General features: G+C 40.7%; 1 protein-coding gene across 1 annotated transcript in view; it reads left to right on the top strand.

Moving 5' to 3' along the window:
• The window catches only part of LOC121507804, a 21,528-nt gene extending 1,107 nt beyond the window's left edge, over positions 1-20,421 (top strand). Inside the window, exons 2-9 of the mRNA XM_041784144.1 lie at positions 11,787-12,143; positions 13,700-13,924; positions 14,486-14,839; positions 15,064-15,291; positions 15,391-15,648; positions 16,227-16,305; positions 16,423-16,465; positions 19,309-20,421. Of these exons, the coding sequence (XP_041640078.1) occupies positions 11,787-12,143; positions 13,700-13,924; positions 14,486-14,839; positions 15,064-15,291; positions 15,391-15,648; positions 16,227-16,305; positions 16,423-16,465; positions 19,309-20,421 (2,657 nt within the window). The remainder of the gene's footprint in view (positions 1-11,786; positions 12,144-13,699; positions 13,925-14,485; positions 14,840-15,063; positions 15,292-15,390; positions 15,649-16,226; positions 16,306-16,422; positions 16,466-19,308) is intronic.
• Positions 20,422-21,828: the final 1,407 nt, after the last annotated feature.

Genomic DNA, 21,828 nt, shown 5'->3' with positions numbered 1-21,828 from the left:
GAGAGTGAAATACAGAATTCAGAAATAATTCATCACCCTGATCAGGGAGAACCAGAGGAGCAGGATGAGCTTCTGTATGCCACTGTACAGTTCTCTCCAAACCAGCCAGATCTATACTCCAACATCAGACCAGCTCAGCCAATCAGACACACGGAAAGACAGGACATCTCTGAATATGCTGCTGTCAGGTTTACTGGTAATGCCACAAGGTGAGCAGCTCAGAAAACAAGAATGTTCTTCTCACTTTTTAGAATTAACAATTGCTCTTCCCATGTCAAGTTGTTGTTTTAGTATAATAACAAAAGTAGCATCTCTAGTATCTAAATATTTCTTTTTTCTCCTCAGAACCAGGAGACCAGAAGAGGATACTGCTGTACTGTATAGCACAGTCAACAAATACCGATAACAGCAGGCACTTTTTTCATTTTTTAAAATAGCTTATGTTGATTTGCGTTTGCACATGCATCACATTAGAGGGCTGCATTGGGATTGGGTCCCGCCGGGTCCTGCGGGACCCAACACATATTTGGAGCGGGCGCGTTGAACTTTGCTGTGGGTGGGAGTGGGCGGCTAAAAAAAAAAAACACTGCATGGACATGGAAGTTTACTCGGGCAGTCAAATGATAGAAAAGTTTTGTTTTAGCAGACAAGCTCTGATTGGATAACAGAATAATATCTACTGAATACTAAATGACATGACAAGTACAGTTTCATAAATGATTATTTCAACTGAATAAGAGGGTTTTTGTGTCGTGAAGTTATGTTTATGCTGAGAGTGGCTAAATGAGCTGTCCTTGGTGCTGAAACACGGCAGATTTTACTGACAGCTGCGACTTGGAGAGAGAGTGAGGGAGAGAGAGAGACGCTCTCCGTCGATGGGCGATTTTACCTGCTTCTCTGCAGCTGATTCTTTTTTAATCATTTTGGTTAACTCATTGAGTGCCAGCCCTTTTATAAAATGGAACGTGACTTGTGCCAGCGTTTTTGGCCATTTTGAGTCATCTTTCAAGATCCACAGAATATTTTGTACTATGACTCTGAACACACAGAATAGCTCAAATGAAAGAAGACACTCTCTATTTCATTATGGAAAAAAATGTTTGTTTGCACCTTGTTCCGTTCTTGATTTATCTAAAGTTGAATAGAGGCTAGTTTCACAAAAAAAAAAAAAAAAATTGTTTTCTAGAAAGCTGAGAAAAATGCATTTTTGTGAAAGAGAGTCTGTCAAGCAAAACAGTGATTTGAATGTTATAATTTTGCCTTCAATGGCATAAAAGACATCTGAAAATTGTATTACAAATGTTATTTTACTGTAGATAACAATGCTTCCAGTCACACTCTGGAACTGGACGGCCTCCACAGGACCCCCCTATACGCCCATGTCCTCTCAAGTCTGCTTCTGAAATCACAGGATCATGAGTGATGGTTTCATTCGATAAATTTGGCTGAATAATCAGTGGGTTTCTAACTTTAACTTACCTCCATCGCTCTGGGACAGAGAACAAGATCCGCTTCGCTCACTTGCCACCCATTCCTCACAGTCTGCGTCAGTAAAGTCCGTCTCTGAAGTGTCGTCACTGTATGTATCCAGCTGGCGAGCGGCTGCCTTTTTCCTCAGACGTATGGGGAGACCTCGCGGCATTCTTTAGCCTCTTGGCTGGCCGAGGCAGATCAGTGAGTGCACTGATCCCTGGATTCGCTGTCATTAAGTTCAGTGTCGGTTTCAGTGAGTAAGCGATTTCTCAGGCAAAAGTTTAAAGTTTCTTCCAGCCTCTATTTTAGAACTTTTAGCTTAGATTACCTCTGATCGCTCTGCTCTTTGACCCCAGGGTCTCCACCTCTGATCTCTGTGGTTTTGATCTACCTTCTGTTCCGTGTTCTGACCATAGACATCTGACTACGTATCCCAGAAGCCCCAAAATTACTCACAGGAGGCATGAGCGCGCCCCCTTGCGCCAGCTTTCACGTATATATACGTCATGACACTCAAGCATTGGATTTCAAATGACGTATGTATACTCAATGGCACTAAATGAGTTAATAGGTTGTTTGCACTCACATGATCCTCTTGGCCCGTTTTTGCACATGACACCGTTTTTCGTTTTTGATGTATTCTGTGACATTTTTGTTTCCCCTTTACTGCCGGAACAACACCCAGTCTGTGTTCCGGGACCTGAAGATTTACAAACTGCACTGCCTGTGAATATCTATTAATAGCCTATAAAATGACGTGTTTTCTCCTGCGGGACAGGAGAAGACACAAAATCAATGCATCTCTATTATTGTCCGGGCATGAATTCTCAGGGTTTTGCAGGTGCGGGCGGGAGTGGACATATACATTGCGGGAGCGGGCGGTAATAGTCAGAAATTCAGCGGGAGTGGGCGGGAGCAGGATGAAGAAAACAGTCCCACACAGGGCTCTACATCACATGTTATCATTTTAATTGTTGGTTATTCCAAGAAAATACCACTGTGACAATGAAAATCATAGTTACAAGACAACATCTTTATTTTACACACAGAATTTTCTTCTTAAATCATTTGTCCTCTCTGCATAACCTGTGCTGTAATTATCCAAATGTTATTGTTTATCCAAGATTAGCTTGGGTTAGTATTTACTGTAATTTATGTGTCACTACAACTTTAGAAGAAGTGGGACTGAAAAAAATCGACATTATTCAAGTTTTCTGTAAATCAATACATTAGATAATCTTTGTTTCTTAACTTCAAAATGGTGAAATGATCTGATTTAGACATTAAACAAAGATAGGTAATACAGTCAGCACCAATGAATGGTTTGGAAGTGTTTTTTTCTAGCTTTAGAATTATTTAGTGGCTAAAATTTAGTTGACTTGATTCAACATTTGTTTGATGAAGCTTTAAAAGTTTCTCTCCTTGTTTCAGGTTAGTTTTAAAGTTTGATGCTGCACTGTTAGGAGTTAATCCAAATCTGTCTCAAAGTTGGTCTCCTTGGTGAAACCCCTTGATGAAATATCTTGTTAAAACAACTTTTGTAATTTTTTTTTTTTTTAACTATTTTATGAATGCATTTTTCATTTCTTTGAATATGCTTATCTATAGTTTGAGTTCATGAATTCTTCTTCCTGCTGTAAAACTTCTTGTTCAGGTTAAAAAAAAAAAATCAAAGAAGTTTTGGAAAAAATACATTTTTCTTCACATGTGTGCTGTTTGTGGTTCCTAAGTAGAGAGTACATGAGTCACTGTTGGAGCAGAAAGAATTCAAGCTACAACAAAAGTTTGGTTAATTTTCTATATTTGGTTAAGATATTTTATGGATTCGACCCTCTTTAATTTGACAAGAAAATGATGTCTACAAACCCTGTGTCAGGTGTCAGACAAGCCTTAGTTATCCAGAATCATTGATTATTGAACTGGAAGCTGTTGCATTAAAATAAAACCAGAGATGACAAAATAAAAACTGCATGGAAAGAACAGGTAGAAGAAGGTAGAAAAATGCATTTGGTAACATTCCTCTGTTATTTCAGACCTTGTGTCTACTGTAATGGACATCAAATGTAAGTCACATTGAGCATGTTTGCATGGACTTTAGTCAGTCTGTTTTGATCAGGTTTTTTAAGGATCCTGTTTAATGTTTTAAAAGGAATATCATAGACCAATTTCAGAAAGCAGGATCAGCTCTTATCCCAGTCTTAAGACAGTTTTTCTGCCTGGAGGACTCTGTGGCTCCTCGTTAGCTCGTTTTCTGACTGCTGTCAACAACCTGTGCAGGTGCAGGCTCAGCCATGTGACAGTCTCACCAAAAAAGTAAATTAAATGAGTTTATTTAAACATATGGTAATGAATGGAGTGATGGAAAACAGCAGGTTTTCTGTGAATATATAAAATGAGATATTCCCTGTAGATGTAATGGTATGATATGGGGGTACCTGCTGTAATTTTGGTATGTTGATGTCATTCCTATATACTGATATGAAGTTAAAATGATAATAGAAAAAAATCAAAGACGAGATAATATAAGGAGGATGTGTTGGAGGAAGAGGCGGGACTTCCAAGGCGTGCTGCCAGAGGAGGCCATGGAGTCGGAAACAGTCGATGACTCAGAGAGTTCAGAGCGTGAATTTGAAAATGGAGATACACAAGAATACACAAACAAAAAGAAGAGGAAGAAGAACAGTCTTTCAAGTAACGAAAGTCAAGTGATGGTGATCAGTGTTGGGCAAGTTACTTCCAAAATGTAATACATTATATATTAGTAGTTAATGTCATTTGAAAGTAATTAGTTACAATACAATATTACTGTCTCTGAATTATAATGCGTTACACTACTTTTAAGTTACTTTTGAGTTACTTTCACCAAAATAACTGCAGAAGTATGACTAGCATTCTAAAATGCTAAAATATAGTTTATCGCAGCTCGTTATTTATCCAGTGGAGGGTGATAGATGTTAAACTCATGATGTGTTTGAATGGGTTAATTATATACGGATACTGGTACAGGGGTTAAAGTAAAAAAATCCTGAGGCTGAAGTGCGATGAAACCTTTGATTGCTTTGTGACTGATTTGAAGTTGAAAGCGCAGTCATGTGACTTTGGAGATCTGAAAGATTCCATGATCCGCGATCAAATTGTTTATGGGATCCATGATAAGAGGATAAGGGAAAGGCTGTTAAGAGATGCTAAATTAACTCTGGAAGAGGCAGAGAGACTGTGTCATGCAAGTGAGCTAGCCCAACAGCATGCTAAGACATTTAATGAAGCAAGTGCCACGGCAGTGCATGATAGCGCTAAAGTTGCTGTGGTTAAAAACAAAGGGAAAAAGGATGCTCCACAGAAGAAAAACAAAGATGATGCAACATACTCTTGCAAACGTTGTGGGGGCAGACATGAGCCCCGGCAGTGTCCTGCATATGGCAAAAGATGTTCAAAATGTAATGGAAAAATCATTTTGCCAAACTGTTTATCGAAGGACAAGCCCAAATTAGTGAGACTAGTTGAAGATACTGACTTAACTGAGACTTTCTTTGTAGGCATGGTGTCATGTGACGATGCAAAAAATGAGCATACCATTGAAGAAAATGAAAGGCACTTAGAAAATGAAGATACATGGATTGCATCACTGCCAATAAATGGAGTTTTAGTAGCACTAAGGATTGATACAGGCGCACAGGCAAATCTGATCAGCATGACAGAAATTAAAGCTATGAAAGAAAAGCCTAAAATAATCAAGAAAACAGTGCCACTGAAAGATTACAACGGAAAAGACATTGAAAGCAGAGATCAATGCAGACTCAAAGTGACGGTTAAGAACAAAGAATATAATGTACTGTTCTCCGTCGTACCTGAGGGACGGGAGTCACTGCTAGGTGGAGTCGCCTGAAAGAAGTTAAACCTGGTGAGGAGAGTCTACCACATTAACTGCTCAGAAGCAGTGAGTGCTCACACAGGCACAGTTGAATCCATTGTGCAGCGTTATCATGATGTCTTCAAAGGACTAGGATGCCTTCCATACACATACAAAATTAAACTTAAAGAGGATGCAAAACCAGTGATCCATGCACCAAGAAGAGTTCCAGCTCCACTTCAGGAGCGCCTTAAAAAGGAACTGGACAGGATGTGTCAGTTAAAAGTCATCACAAAAGTGGAAGAACCAACAGAATGGGTGAACTCCATGGTGTGTGTGGACGAAAAGAACAAAAACAAAGAACTGAGAATATGCATGGACCCAGGAGATTTAAATAACAACATAAAACGTGAGCACTACCAAATACCAAAACGGGGGGAAATAGCAAGTGAGATGGCTGGTGCCAAATATTTTTCAAAGCTAGATGCCGCACAGGGCTTCTGGCAAATCAAGTTGGAAGAGGAAAGCTCAAAATACTGCACATTCAATATGCCCTTTGGGAGGTACAGATTCCTCAGAATGCCATTTGGCATAATTTCAGCATCTGAGATCTATCATCGTCCTATGGATAACATGCTGGAGGGTCTAGAAGGGGTTCGTTGCTATGTGGATGATGTCGTCATCTGGGGCTCCACATTGCAGGAGCACAATGAAAGACTGACAAAAGTGCTCCAGAGGGTACGTGAAAATGGCTTAAAGCTAAACCGTGCCAAATGCCAGTTTGGTGTTCTAGAAATGACATTCCTTGGAGACAAGTTGTCTGCTCAGGGTATAGAACCAGATGAAAGAAACATTAAAGCTATCCTAAGCATGCCACGCCCCACAGACAAGAAAGGTGTGCTCAGAGTAATGGGGATGATGAATTTCATTGGAAAGTTCATACCCAACCTATCAGTGAGAACATCAGCACTAAGAGAACTTCTCCATGACTCCAAAGAGTTCAAGTGGACAGCGAGAAATGAACAAGAATGGAATGCTCTAAAGACCACACTGACTAACGCACCTGTGCTTGCGTATTATGATCCCACCAAGAGACTGAAGGTTTCAACAGATGCTTCGAAGGACGGGCTTGGAGCTGTCTTACTGCAGGCAGAAGGAGAAAGCTGGAAGATGGTTGCTTATGCTTCTAGATCCATGACCAAGACTGAAACAAAATACACTCAAATAGAGAAGGAGTGTCTTGGATTGGCTTATGGACTAGAAATCTTTCACTGCTATGTCTATCGGCTTCCCACCTTCACAGTTGAGACGGATCATCGTCCCCTCGTGACTATCATCAAGAAAAATCTCAATGAGATGTCACCGAGGATTCAGCGGCTCATCATGAAACTACAAAGGTATGATTTTGAGTTGATATACACACCAGGCAAGCACCTAGTGTTAGCAGATGCACTATCACGAGCGCCAGAGATGAGTCACGTGAGCTCCACTGAAAAAGACATTGAAAGTCATGTTAACATGATAGTTGAGTCTCTACCAGTGTCTGATGTTAAAGCCAAACAAATATGTGAAGAATCAGTTAAAGATAAGGAGCTACAAACAGTGATGGAAAACATTCACAATGGCTGGCCCAAGGGGTCCTGTCCTAAATATTACTACATCAGATCAGAGCTAAGTGTGGCAAATGGACTGTTGCTGAGAGACAATAGAATTGTCATTCCACGCAGCCTGAGGCCAGAGATGCTTTGCAGGTTACACGAGGGACACCTTGGCATAGAGAAGTGCAAAAGGAGAGCCAGGAACACTGTGTATTGGCCTGGAATCAATAAGGAAATTGAAAACATGGTAGGACGGTGTGAAACATGTAACAGGTACCAGAGCAAACAGGCAAGGGAGCCTATGATGATTCCAGATCTTCCCACTGCACCTTGGGAGAAGGTTGGAACAGACCTGTTTCACTGCAATGGTAAAAACTATGGCTAGTAATCGATTACTACTCCAACTTTCCTGAAATTGCTCTGCTCACAGGTGCGACTGCTAACAGTGTCATTACTCATATCAAATCCATCTTTGCCCGACATGGGGTACCAAAGACCGTAGTTAGTGACAATGGTCCTTGTTATAACTGCAAAGAGTGGCAGCAGTTTGCAAAACAGTATGGTTTCCACCATGTCACATCAAGTCCTCAGCATGCACAGGCAATGGCAAAGCTGAAAAGGGAGTGCATGTCATCAAACAGCTTCTGAGAAAGGCAACAGACAGCAAGTCAGATCCCTATTTAGCTCTACTAAGCTACAGATCTGCCCCGCTTGAATGTGGTTTATCCCCAGCAGAACTGTTGATGAATAGCAAGTTACGCACAACCCTACCCTGCTTTTCAGACATCAAGCAAAATACAGAGATACAGTCAAAACTGGAGAATATGAAAAGGAAACAAAAACAGCGTTATGACAAGTCAACCAGGACTCCCAGACCACTTACCAAAGATGATGTGGTGCGGAACCAAGACCAGGATACCTGGAACAGAAAAGCTACTGTTCTCCAGGAGGTCGGACCGAGATCATATGAAGTAAGGACTGAAGAGGGACACGTGTTCAGAAGGAACCGTCACAACCTTCTGAAGACCAAAGAGACTTTCAAAGGGACAGAATGTCGAGATGCGGATGGCATGATTTCTGTGTCAAATGCGGACATAATGCCAGACCTCGGATCAGATGGACTTGTGCAGGTGGACACAAGTGATGTTCTTTCAGAGTCGCCTGCATTGAGGAGATCTGAGCGTCAGAGAGCTTTATTGATTATATTTGTTCAGAACTGTTGTTGATTTCATTTTTATATGTTCTTTACTTTAAAAGGTTTTCTATTCTCCTTAAAAGTTCCCCCTTGTGTGTGTGTGTTTAATGCTAGCTTGAGAAAAGTTAAGTGTTACAGCCAAAACAAACCTGGTGGTGGTAATGAGAGGGTCTGACTCAAAGCAACTGAGAAACTGAGTTTTCTCTTTTGGTCACGAATGACTTTAAAATGATTGGAAGTTTATATGAGAGGAAGCACTGATATGATGATGTCTGCACTGATTCTCTGTTGTATTAGCCTGTCTTTTGCATTTCTCAAATATGTAAATATTTCTCATAGTATCAAATAAATATTGCCTCCCATTCAATGGTTTCATTCACTGTTTCTGTCAAAGACTTTAGCTTTGATTCTAAACAGTTAGAACTGCAAAGGATTGTGCAGTTCATTATTTTACAGTCAGTTTTCACACCTCTGTTTATGAGTGTCAGTTTAATCTGACTCATGTATGCTAATTAATGTAAAGAGGAAGGAAGTCTGGTCTGTTTTGAGAAACTTGTCTTCAGTCTGCTGCCTTCAGACTAAAATGATAAAGACCACTTCCTTTAATTTTCCACTGATTCACTTCTTGTGTTTGTAACTGAACTTCTGATAACCAGAAGAAGAGATTAGTAACCCTGACTTTAACTTCAGCTAGAGGATTTTTTGCATCACTATCTTTGAGTTTTCATGTTTAATCTTTGTCAGAGGAAACTGAATGGAGCTAAAAATCCTTCATTGTCTCTCCTCTGTGTACCCATTAAAACTGTGAAGTCATGCAGTGATGCATTGTTGGAGTGGGCCTGACTAGGGATTAATGTAGTCAGATCAAACTGTTCAGATTTGCCTCATCATCATCCATGCATGTGCAAAGTTTCCAATACCAGGAAGTGAAAGTGTTTTCACTGTATAGTTCAGAAAACCGGCTAGGGGGTTTTCTGTTGTACAAATATTAGAAGTAAGGGTTAGATATGAAGCTTAACGAACTTCATCTTTGACCTTTGACCTCTAGAATTGAATCAGATCATCCCTGAGTGAAGTTGAACATATGTGCAGAGTATGAAGAAAATCTCTTAAAGCATTCTTGAGATATGTTCACATGCAAGCAAAAGTCAGACAAGAACTTGGTAAGATTTGAGTTTTTCAGTGTAGTACAGTAGACATTTCTGATTTAATTGCAATGCTTTCCTGCTGCCACCAGGTGGTAGTAAAGAGTCATATTTTGATATTTAAAGACAGAACTGTTGTGTGCATTTGTATTCTTACTTCATTCTTTTTTGGTCCCTGTTTGTTAAATTTCATATAATTTTATGAGTCAGGCTACTATTGTGTCCCATTCATTCCAAATATCTCTTTATTTTATAGGATTTATTTACAGTTCCCTCTTTTAGAGTTTTTGGAAGTGTCCGACCACCACTGTTGTCCGGCTTGTGTTGTGGAAAATATTATCATCTTTATAGCTTTGTTTGTCTAACTAAAAAAAAAAAAAAAAGAACAACAAAAAAACCCCAACAAAAAAACAAGCATTTAAAAAGTCTTTGTCTCACAATGTTGAAAAATATCACCAAGAATTAAAAACAAACACAACAACAATAAAACAGACATGAATAATGTAATATTTGATGCTTCATTATGTCACTGTAATAAATTAAAAACATCTTTATAGTGTTGTTGAAATGTTCTGATGTAGATTTTAAAGGTTTGGTGGCATCAGACTAACACAAGTCATGTTTTTTCACATTCAGGCATCAACACTTATTAAAACTGTGAAGAGGAAGGAAGTGAGGTCTATTTTAACAGCCTGTTTCTGACTCCTGCTCCTGACCACAGAGGACCATGACACTGAAGACAACATGTAGATTGACTGGAAGTATTTGATGTGATGGAGCTATATCTTGTGGTTTTAACTATCTTTTTAAACATTTTATGTTACTGATAGCACACGAAGATGAAAACAGCAGCGAGGAATTTAACTACAACAAAGAGAGGATTTGTCTCCTTCCTTCTCTGTTTAACAGGTAATTTACTTTGATTTCTAAAAATCAGAACCCAAGAGGAAACTTGTTGTGAGCCATTTTTGTCAGTTGTGCCTCTGTTGTCTTTTGCCATTATATATTAAAGACATATTTTAGTTGCTTTATTGCTGTCAGAGCAAAGACAGAGGAGGTTGATGTATAGTTATTCATTTTGAAGTTCAAATGTCACATCTAACCTAATTTGTGTTTTGAATCCATTTTGAGGGCGATGTTATGTAGAAGAGGAAAATACTCAGATGTTGTACAGTTATAGAGCTTTGAGGGAAACACTGTGTAGTTAGAGAACCACCTCTGCTCCAGCTCTAATGCATGTGCTGTCCATGTGTGAGGAGAGGGAGAAAAGCGAGCTGGTGCACGGATGTTTCTCCTTCTAACACGGTGTTTCCTACCACAGTTTGCCTGTGATCAACCTGTCAGAGGCCTTGGAGAGCAGAGGAGGAAGTTCAAGAGAAAATGTAGATTTTTTTCCCTAAATGATCAGTTGATAAACTGAGTTATTGCACAGGTCCACATACTGAGTTTCCAAAGTTTTTCCCATGATTTCTCATTTATACTTTAGAAAAATTTCCAGTTTTAAGAAATAATTATTTGAGGAGCTTTTACTTTAACCTAAATTTATTTGGAGCTTCTTTTTGTTGTTGTTTTTTGCCCTTTTAAATTGAGTGATGCTATGAAGTACTTACACTTGTTTCCGTACCAGGCTAGATCCTGGCATGCTGAATATGTGTACCAAACACATGGGAATTCTTTCTGCTTGGTGTTTATCATGTTGGTGTTAGAATTTACCCTCCAGTGTTAGCATGTTATAATGGGGTCACAATAGAGAACATCCATGACATGTCCTGATAGCTGATTAATGACGTAGATGCTGAACACTGATGAAAGACTCTGGACAAGATGAGAAGTGTTTTAGCAGTTTGTGCCACACACTGATGTGTCTGAGCTCGATTCTGCAGCGAGTTCTAAAAGAAGCTACAGTTTGTCACCTGTGGTGAGAAGGTGTTGTTTGACAAGTTGAAAAGCTGCTGTCCGTGCACTCCAACAACATGTTAGTGCAATGTTGAGGGTGACACTTGCAGCTTCATCAGACTGAAAGAGTAGTTGTGACACGATGCCAATGTGGGGGAGTTTTAGTTAAGTTTGCTGTTGTCTCTGTAGAAACCTACAGACCCAAACAGCTATTCAGATATTCTGAGGAGGAAGAGCACGTAGCTATAGGCAAAGTTTGCATAACGAAGTAGTGCCAAACACAGAGGCTTTCTGGGTGAAAAAAAAATTGAAATGCTTCAAAATTATTCAATATATCATGCACTTGAGCCAATATGTGTGAAATAAAATATTTTGTGCTCACATTTAATCTGGAGGAGGCTGTACTTGCATAAAAAACTCAAAAGTGTTTATGATTGTCTTTTCATCACATAGTTTTTCACATTATCACTTCACTCTCAGCCCTGCATCCATAGGCTATCCATGTTTATACATCCTGTGGCTGTAAGACAGCGTGGGCATTCCTGAGTTCTTTTCTCCCTGAGCTTTACATTTGCCTCTGCAAGTTAAATTGTAGTTCTGATTAAAGTCTGCTTTTCTCTGTGTTGCAGTGGTACAGGCTCAGAGTGACTGGAGAGTGACTTACTCTTCCTCTCAGATCTGTGCTGTGGAAGGATCAACAGTGGACATACCATGTTCTTACACATATCCATCCAGAGGGAATGAGCATGACCCTGTAGTCTGGAGATCTTTCTGGTTTGTGAAAATGAATGGAAACAACCCTTTAGATCTGAGAAATGACCCAGATTACAGAGGTCGTGTGGAGTATCACTGTTATGATAACAGCTGCACCCTGAGGATCACCAACGTCAGACAGAGCGACTCAGCTGAGTACAGATTCATGTTGATGACAAACCAACCAGAGGGAGGAGTTACTGGTTCACCTGGAGTCACTCTGTCAGTCACAGGTAACAATTTTCATCAAGTTTTTTTATGTTCCACTAAATGTCTGCTCTTTGGATGCTTTTTTCTTTGTTAATAAAACTGCAATGATGGAATATGTCTATCTAATGTCAGGCTGTAGCAGTGTAAAAATAAAAAGGTTAAACAGGGGTAAGTCCATGTATCTTTTGGTCATTGGATATTTGTTTCTGTAAAAAGAGAGTGAGGGTAAATGGGAGTATGAGACTGACAGGAGGATTGGTGCAGCATCAGCAGTATTTGAGGTATTATGTCAGAGCGTTTCAGTGAAGCATGAGCTGAGACAGAAAGGAAATCTTTAGATTTACCAGTCGATCTACATCCCGAGTCACACCTATGGTCATGACCAAAAGAACAACGCTGTGGATAAAAGCAGCCTCAATGAGAGGTAGATAGAGATAGATGGGAAGGTAAAAGGAAGTACAGCCACAGCTCCTTCATGTTCAAAGGAGCCAAAGGTGGTTTGGGGGAATCTGCCTCCTGGGTGCCTTCCTTTGGAGGGATCATATATCCCATCCTCCAGGAGTAGCTGTAAAAGGATGTCTGAGTTGACCTGGTTAGTCTGTGCCACCACAACCCAGCCCAGAAAACGTGGAAGAAAATGGATGGATGGATGATTGACACTGGCATTAACATGGCCATAGATTGCAGTGTGTCAGTGGCCCTCATAATCATGCAAAACCGACATGACCAGTTTCCATTTCTGTCATCAGGTGGATCATCCTTGCAAAGCATCAAGCTTATTCACTTGTTCCACATCAGAGAAAGACTGGCTAATCAGCACTGTTGAAGAAAAATAAGGTTCTAGCTACAGGCATGGTTGAATGGAGACAAGTGAGGACATTTTCATGGATGCATGATACAGGGCTCCTACAGCTGTTGAAAAATCAAACTTTAAGTCATCTGTGTAGGTTCTCAGTCATCTAGGTCATGATTATCCAACGCTGATCAAATTCTTGAAGACGTTTCTCCTCTTCTCCAAAAGGCTTCTGAGTTCTGAGAGTGTCTGGGGAAGAGAAGTTTCTCCATCTTGACAGAAATGGCTTCCTTGACACCTCTTTTGAACCAACGGTCTTCTTTGGATAGGATGGAGACGTTGTTGTCATTGAAAGAATGTCCTGAATCCTAAAGATGGAGTTAAAGATCGAGTCCTGTCCAGAGGAGGTGGCCCTCCTATGTTGTGCCATAAATGCATGGCACCATCTTAAGGGTGTTAGTTTTTTTCATGTTAAATATCGTTTCTAAAATACCAATGTTTTGTTTCTCTAATTGTTGGAGATATTTCATGTGGGTGGCTCTTGTCAGTCATTGTTTAGTTTGTATTCTGCAGTTTAATGCATCATGTTGAACTTTTGCTTTTTGGATATTCTTTGATTGAGAAGTTCATGAATTTGGAAGTGTTGATGTTGAGGAGATACCAGAGCTTCTGTGTTCTGTAAGTTGGTCAGGTTTTTGATAGAGGGGATTAACATAATGACACTTATGTTAATGAGTAATTTATTTCTTAATCAGTGACATTATTGGCTCTTCTTTACATACCCAGCTCTACAGGTGCAGGTGAGCGGTGGAGGATGGGTCGAGCCTTATTACTCTGCAGTGCTGACGTGCCATGGCAGCTGCAGACCCACTGCTCCTCTTTCTTACATCTGGTACAAAAACGGAGAGAAAATGAAGGAGGAAGCATCTTCTTTCTCAGGAAGCTTTTACTCTGCACACAGCTTTGCCTGTGCTTTAAAAGGATATGAGGATTTCCCCTCATCTTCAGTGTGTAAGTTTGATATCTCCATTCTATGGTACCTGTTCTACACTAAACTTTACACTCTGACTCCTTACAGATCAGAAACAGCCACAAAAATATCTCTGGTGTCCTATGATAGTTGAGACATGTGTCTTATAATAAAATAAATAAAACTTTCATTAAACCTCCCAGAATCACATAATCCTGGGCTGTTTTGCAATGAGGAGCTTTAAATGTTTGCTTTCCTAGAGGTTAAAGCCTTAAACCCAGTTATTATTTATAAAAGGCCTCTTAAACACAAAATTTCATCAAAGAAGGCAAATGTTTCATATATTTAACTGTCAAATATTGACCATTTTTGTCTGGGCTTTTTGGTGGAAAGACAAAATAAAAATGTTCCTGAAGATGAAAAATAAAGATGCAATTTTAAATTCAACACTGTTTCTCATATATGCTGTAGATGCTGTTACGTGGGAATAGCCGAGGAGATTTACTCTTAAAATCTTCCTCTGTTCTTCAAAAACACAAGAAACGACAATTTTCTTTTATTTGTAACTTAACTTGTTCAAATGTTTTTTTCTTTAACTCTAGGTGTTGATGGTCAAACCTGCTACAGAGTGACATACAACGTCAGAACCATCTGTGCCCTTAAAGGCTCATCAGTGAACATTTCATGCACCTACTACAGCTTTGGGATTCCTGAATCAAAGTTTTGGTTCAGATCTGATCGTAGTCATCAGTGGAAGAGAGGCACAGAGCCTGAAGACCTCAGTAAAGACCCCCAGTATGCAGGTCGTGTCCAGATCTCTGGAAGCTGGAGCAGACAGTCCTCTCTGAGAATCTCTGAGCTGAGAGAGAGAGACTCTGCTCAGTATCACTTCAAATTTAAAACAAAACAAGTTAAATGGGGGAACAGCTTCACTGGTACAACTCTGACTGTCACAGGTAAACACAGATCAGACTCACAGCAGCAAAGATAAGAAAAAAATAAATCTTCCATGTTCATAACTTCAGGACAAAACTTAACCCTGATGATAAATGCTTTAATGATATTGTTTCATTTTTGTTGTTGATGTCTTGATTTATGATCCTGTTAACTGTAAGGTTAAAATAACAGCATTCTATTGTTGTTACTTTCTGACATTTCTGGGTTTTTCTCACATGTCCAGCTCTCCAGATGAAGGTGATCAGTGTAACAGTCCACCAGGATTATACTGAGGCAGAGCTGAGGTGTCACAGCAGCTGTAGTCCTGCTGGTGGTATTTCTTTTGCCTGGTTGAAGAACGGACAGAAAATCCCGAGTGCTGAAAACTCTTCTCATAGAGATCGGCTTTATCCAGGAGACTTTATGTCTTGTGCTTCAAAAGGACTTGAAAATTACGCCTCACCCTCTGTGTGTGAGTAGACATCACTCCTGTGGCTCATCAAGATCTCAAACACAATGTTCTCTGATATTTTCTACTTAGCATATTTAACAGATGTTTATTCTCCTCCAGATGCTCTGAAGACTCCCTCTGTGTGGGTGAGTCCTGTGGATGAAATAACAGAGGGCAGTTCAGTCACTCTGACCTGTAGCAGTGATGCTAACAGAACAGCTAAATACACCTGGTACAGGAAGAACCAAACCCTGTCCAGTGAGGGAGCACAGCTTGTCTTCAGCTCCATCCAGTCCTCTGACTCTGCAGAGTATCAGTGTGCAGCTGAGAACCAGCTGGGGAGGAGAGAATCTAAACCCGTCTTTATCCATGTCCAATGTGAGTGGAATGAGAACAACGTACAACAAAATAGAAATGTAATGTTTCAACACAAGAGTGAGCATCCATGTTACATGAATATATAAAAACATTTAAATCATTGTAGAAAGTATTTCACAGTTAAAATCCTCTCTTATCTCTGCTTTTAGGAGAAATTCAAAGTTGTAAAGTGGTTTTAAAAGAGTTTAATGATATTGAGGCCACAAAGATCATCATTGAGTGCTTTAGCTCAAACTGCACATAGACAGAGGGCAGAGGCGCCTGCTGACGACTTCTTTTCAGAACATTTTTGGGTCTCAGCTTTGGGTATGGTCCAAACCGTGCATCTACTGCTGATGTGCTTCAGTCCATTTAAAGTATCAGTCAGTAAGCTCTCCATTATTCATTTTCACCTGCACAGACACAGGAGAGACTCTGTCTCAACTGAACTACTAACTAAAGGTTATCACAGAATGGAAACGTATTTCCCAGGTATTAACATGACTTACATTTTGCCCCTACATTGTAATCACTGACTCAGGAACATTACTTTTATTAACAGTGTCTCATTTATCTGATTTTAATTCTAGGGAGCTCAGCAACCATATCAAACATCTCCAGGATAACTCTGGGACTCTTGGTGATGATTCTTCTTCTCCTCTTGATTCTGTGGAGGAGGTAAAACCAGAAGTGTTCATTCTCATCTTTACTTTTCCTCCTCAGACTTGCTCTATTCTTTGTTGATTATATCAAAGTTTTGATCCCCCCTCTCCTCTTTTTATAAACTTACTTCAGGAAGAAGAACACTATGGAGGCTGAACCTGCAGAAGCAATGGAGGTGAGAGAGAGAGGTCTTACTGATGGAACTTTCCATAAATCACTGTACTGGTGAAAAGATGTGACATTAATTTACAACTAAAAACAACTATCTGAGTAGAAATGAGCGATTCTTTAGATCAGTGGTTGCTTTGAGTCTCCAAGGATAAACACCAAATAACAGGATACATTGTAGTAAAAATAGAAACTTCAATTTTAATGATTTTATTTCTCAAACCAAACAAAACAGCCCTAAACACAATGTTCTTACCCACAGACCTTAGTATGAACTATTCATTAGTGTTTTATTATGATTTTAGTTATTATGTGTAAATCTTATTTTAACAGCCTCAGAGCAGACAGAGCCTGGAAATCTCTGGAGCCCCCCTAAGTGGGTCCTGGACCACAGGTCCAAGGCTTTAAATCAATCCACAGATAAGGCAGACTACTGAATCTAAAACGTTATTAGGCTCTTTTCCTGCCCTTCCTCGAAAAATTGTGATGCTGTCTGACATGGAAAAAAACACAAAGTGACAAGGACATTTTTTTTAACCTGGGTGTTTCATCTTCAAACTTATAAATCATATTGGATTTTGTTGTGTTTCTGAAATGGACATAAGTTTTTTGAATTTGACGCCGGCAACATGTTTCTGAAAAGTTGTGAAGAAAAGACAGGAATGCTAACAAAACACCTGGAACATTCCAGCAGTGAGTAGGTTAACTGGTAACAGGTGGTAGTACCATGATTGGGTATAAAAGGAGAACTCCTGAAAGGTTCAGTCATTTACAGTCAATGATGTGAGGTTCCCCTCTTTGCCATTTGTCCACTGCATGGCTGAATAGTCCCTCAGTCCATCTGTCTGTCCGTCCATGTATTCCTCTCCTTCCCCTTATCCAGGGCTGGGTTGTGCTGGTAGCAGGTTGAGCAAGTCAACCCAGACATCTCTCTCCCCAGCCACACTTTCCAACTCCTTCTTGGGGGGGGGACCTGAGGTGTACCTGGACCAGATAGGATATATAATCCCTCCAGTGCATTCTGGGTCTTCCCCAAGGTCTCCTCAGCTGGATGTGCCCAAAAAACCTCCAAAGGGAGGCGTCCAGGAGACATCCTGATCAGATGCCTGAACCGCCTCAACTGGCTCCTTTGGATTGGAAGGATTTGAAGGCTCTACTCCTGGTTCCCTCTACATGTCTGAACTCCTCATCCTATCTCTGAGGCTGAGCCCAGACACCCTCTATAGCAGGGGTAATCAACTAAAATTCAAAGAGGTCCAGTCAAAGAAAATGTATTAAACCAACGGTCCAGAACATCATAATGTCTAACTTGAGTTAGTGTGATATGTGGATCTGGGTGTGATTTCAGAGACTTATTGCACTGATAAAATATGAAAATTTTCTGTCTATAGCTCACCTATTTCTCTGTCTGTGAATCTCTCCTTTAGCGCCCTTTAAAATCCATTTCATGTTTTGCCAAATTCTGTTTTAATTTTTTGGAACTCCATTTTTTAACCTTTTCTCTAATTTTACCATAAAAAGAGTGTCCTGTTTATGTAAATTAATAAAATGTTCACTAATTAAATATAAAAAAACCTTAAATTTATTGAAAAAGGGCCACGGTTGGCCCAGGAGCCACAGTTTGGATAACCCTAATATGAAATAATTATAACCAGTGTAACAGATATTTCCAACATTTTAAGACAAATCCACATTTATAATCACATCCTAACTGATGTTTGTAATGTAAATGCAAAAAAAAAAAATCCTCCTGTTCTCTCAAACACAGAGTGATAGTGACTTGAGAAGGTCACATTAAAGTTAAAGGAGGGGAGGAGGTCTTGCAATGATTTTTCGTGAGAATTGGAAAGTCTCGCCGTCTCTCTTCCAGCTCCAAACTCAATTGAATGCATTGTCACACAGCTCTCTGGACCTATTCCCACAGTCATTGCCACAGTTTATCGGCCCCCTAAGCCCAACAAGGATTTTTTAACTAAATTCTCTGCATTTCTCACCCATCTTACCACACTCTCTTCAAATGTAATTCTGCTGGGAGACTTCAATATCCACATGGACAACAGTAATAATCCCATTACCCGCGACTTTACATCCTGTCTGGACAGTTCTGGTTTGCAACAATACGCTACTTTCCCAACACACTCCAAAGGACATACCTTGGACTTAATATGCTGCTCTGGTCTTACTCCTGCTGATTGTAAGGCAGATGCCCTCCCCTTCTCTGATCACATGCTGCTTTCCTTCAGTGTAAGCCTCAAACTCTCCAGGACAATTCCCCCACGCACCATCTCCTTCCGGAATATTAAAAACATTCAAATTGACACTCTCACCTCCGGTATCGACTGCCTCCCCAGTGCTGATTGTTTTTCCACCCCGGACAATCTGGTCTCCCACTACAACAACAGCCTTCAAAGTCTCCTTGATAACCTGGCCCCTCTCAAAACCAGATCTGTCACCTTCACCCGCCCCTCACCATGGTTCACCCCCACTCTCCGACAGCTTAAAGCCAAAGGTCGCCAACTAGAACGTCTCTGCAGGAAAACTGGTCTCACCACTCATAAGGACATGTATATCAACCATCTCTCCCACTATAAAAATTGTATTTCCCAAGCCAAATCCACCTACTACTCCAGTCTGATCAACTGTAATGAAGGAGACTCCAAGACTTTATTCTCCTTACTCAGAAATATCACTCAGCCCCCTGATTCACTTCCTCCACACATGTACTCAACTGCTTCCTGTAATAACCTCATTTCCTTCTTTTCAGACAAAATCACTAACATCCATCAGCAACTTATTCCTACCGTACCTACTAATACACCCTCCCTTCTTCCTGTTGTTCCTCCTTCTCAGTCTCTCTCAGTATTCACTCTGCCCCCTGTCTCTGAAATCTCTGATATTATCAAAAAATCAAAAACCTCCACCTGCCAACTGGACCCCCTTCCTACTGTCCTTGTCAAAGCTGCTGCTCCCTCTCTGGCCCCTCTCATCACACTCATAACCCACTCTTCCCTCACCACTGGAATTGTCCCCTCACCCCTTAAAACCGCTGCTATCACTCCCACACTCAAGAAACCTGGTGCTGACCCCAACGACCTCAATAACTTCCGTCCTATTTCCAATCTTCCATTCCTCTCCAAAATTCTTGAAAAAACTGTCGCCTCTCAACTTCATTCTCATCTGTCTCACAATAATCTGTATGAACAATTTCAATCTGGTTTCCGTCCCCTTCACTCTACCGAAACTGCTTTACTGAAAAAAACCAACGATCGCCTTTTAGCTGCTGATTCTGGTCTACTATCCATACTCATCCTGCTTGATCTGAGTGCGGCCTTTGACACCATCTCCCACACCATCCCTCTGGACAGACTTCTCACTATCGGCATCACACAGACACCCCTCACCTGGTTTAAATCCTGTCTCTCTGGCCGCGCTCAGTTCATTCAGCTCAAATCATTCACTTCCTACCCACTCCCAGCCACCACAGGTGTGCCCCAGGGCTCAGTCCTGGGGCCCCTGCTCTTCATCATCTACATCCTCCCACTTGGCCACATCCTCCGAAAATATAACATTCACTTCCACTGCAACGCGGATGACACCCAGCTCTACATATCCACTAAACCTGACTCCACCCTCCCACCTTCCTCCCTCACCAACTGTCTCCTTGAAATAAAGTCCTGGTTCACACTCAATTTCCTTAAATTAAACAGCGATAAAACAGAAATGTTATTAATTGGCACCAGATCCACTCTCAACAAATCTAACAGTTTCACTATTCCATTTGACCACTCCTCCGTCTCCCCCTCCCCTCAGGTAAAGAGTCTGGATGTCATCCTGGACAGCACACTCTCCTTCACATCACACATCAACAACGTAATCCGGTCAGCCTACTTCCACCTCCGAAATATCAACCGTCTCCGCCCTACCTCCCCCCTCACACCACAGTCATTCTGGTCCATAGTTTAGTCACCTCCCGACTTGATTATTGCAACTCCCTTCTGTTTGGTCTCCCCCAGAAAATCCTCAATAAACTTCAACTGGTTCAGAATTCAGCAGCTCATATCATTTCTAGGAAACCATCCACTCATCACATCACAACCATCCTGCAGCAGCTCCACTGGCTCCCCATCACATACCGCATTCAATACAAAATCCTGCTCCACACTTACAAAGCCATCCACAACCTCGCCCCTCCATACCTCTCTGACCTCATTAACATTTCTATACCTACCCGTATATAACCCAGTTGTATATTTTAATATAGGTTTCCCTGTATAACATCTAAGCTGCCGCTTTAATTATCATGTCCTTTGAAATCTCGCGAGACTCGAGATCACGAGAGTTGCGCTGCTCCATGCGGGATATACCAGGCAGACTCCCCATAGCTTAGCAGGTGTGTGGGGGAAGCAGGACCATGAGCAGCTGCAGGTAACTTAGTTAGCCCTTTAAGATCACTCGTTTTTATATCTAAAATGATCCGGTTTTAACCGTTGTGCTCCTCAACTTATAGATGCGTCCACTGCCGATGAAAAACCCTCCGACTGTGATTCGTGTTACAAGTAAACAAAGGAATTGGTGAGTGTCACGGCGCTAATGCTAACCGGGGCTAATGCTAATTGCATTTGTTTATGCATCTAATGTGTTTCTGTGGTGATATTCAGCTAATGCTAGCCCAGTATTTCCGTGTATTACCCAGTCAATTGTTGTGGTGGTGTTTAGTGCTGGTTGTGCTGCTCTATAGTTTAAGTGGCTACTTTGTCTTATCAGGGTTGCCAACTTTGGGTTCCTGGCTGGAGTGAGATTTTGTTCATTATACATGCATGCACTCAATGATGGCGACGTATTCGGACTCATTTCACCATTAGGGTTTAAAAAGTATGTGTCTTACACAGGCCCTAACACACACACACACACACATACACAAATAATAGTAACAATTATTGAAGGATATGAGTGTGATAAACAACAATTTACTGTGCTTCGTTATTTGCCAGCAAACCTTGAATAAAATAGATATGGACCGCAGAGGCCATGCTCACAATGCCATAAATTTAATTGGGGAGAAAAACTTGTTAGGTCGGCCACTTATGAAATCTTAGATGGTATTGTGAGCTTAGTTCACCTGCGATGGTCTCATTTCTGAAGACTGTACCTGAGTCTCATCATCTTTATTTTCCCTCTTTTCTGACGATGTCCCATTCCTGCTGCCTCTGTCTTCTGCTAGCACCAGTCCCTTGTTTCTTCCCCTCTCTCTCACCTTCTTAGAGTATTTCAGTACGCTCATCTGCAGTAACACAGTTGGTAAGTCTTTCTTCAAAACATTGTGGCTACTTTATCAATTGCACAGAAAAACTTACTGCTACCAGAGCAAAA

Source organism: Cheilinus undulatus, linkage group 4 (assembly GCF_018320785.1).
Source record: "Cheilinus undulatus linkage group 4, ASM1832078v1, whole genome shotgun sequence".
NCBI classification, from domain to species: domain Eukaryota; kingdom Metazoa; phylum Chordata; class Actinopteri; order Labriformes; family Labridae; genus Cheilinus; species Cheilinus undulatus.
This window is presented reverse-complemented; position numbering and strand designations above follow the sequence as displayed.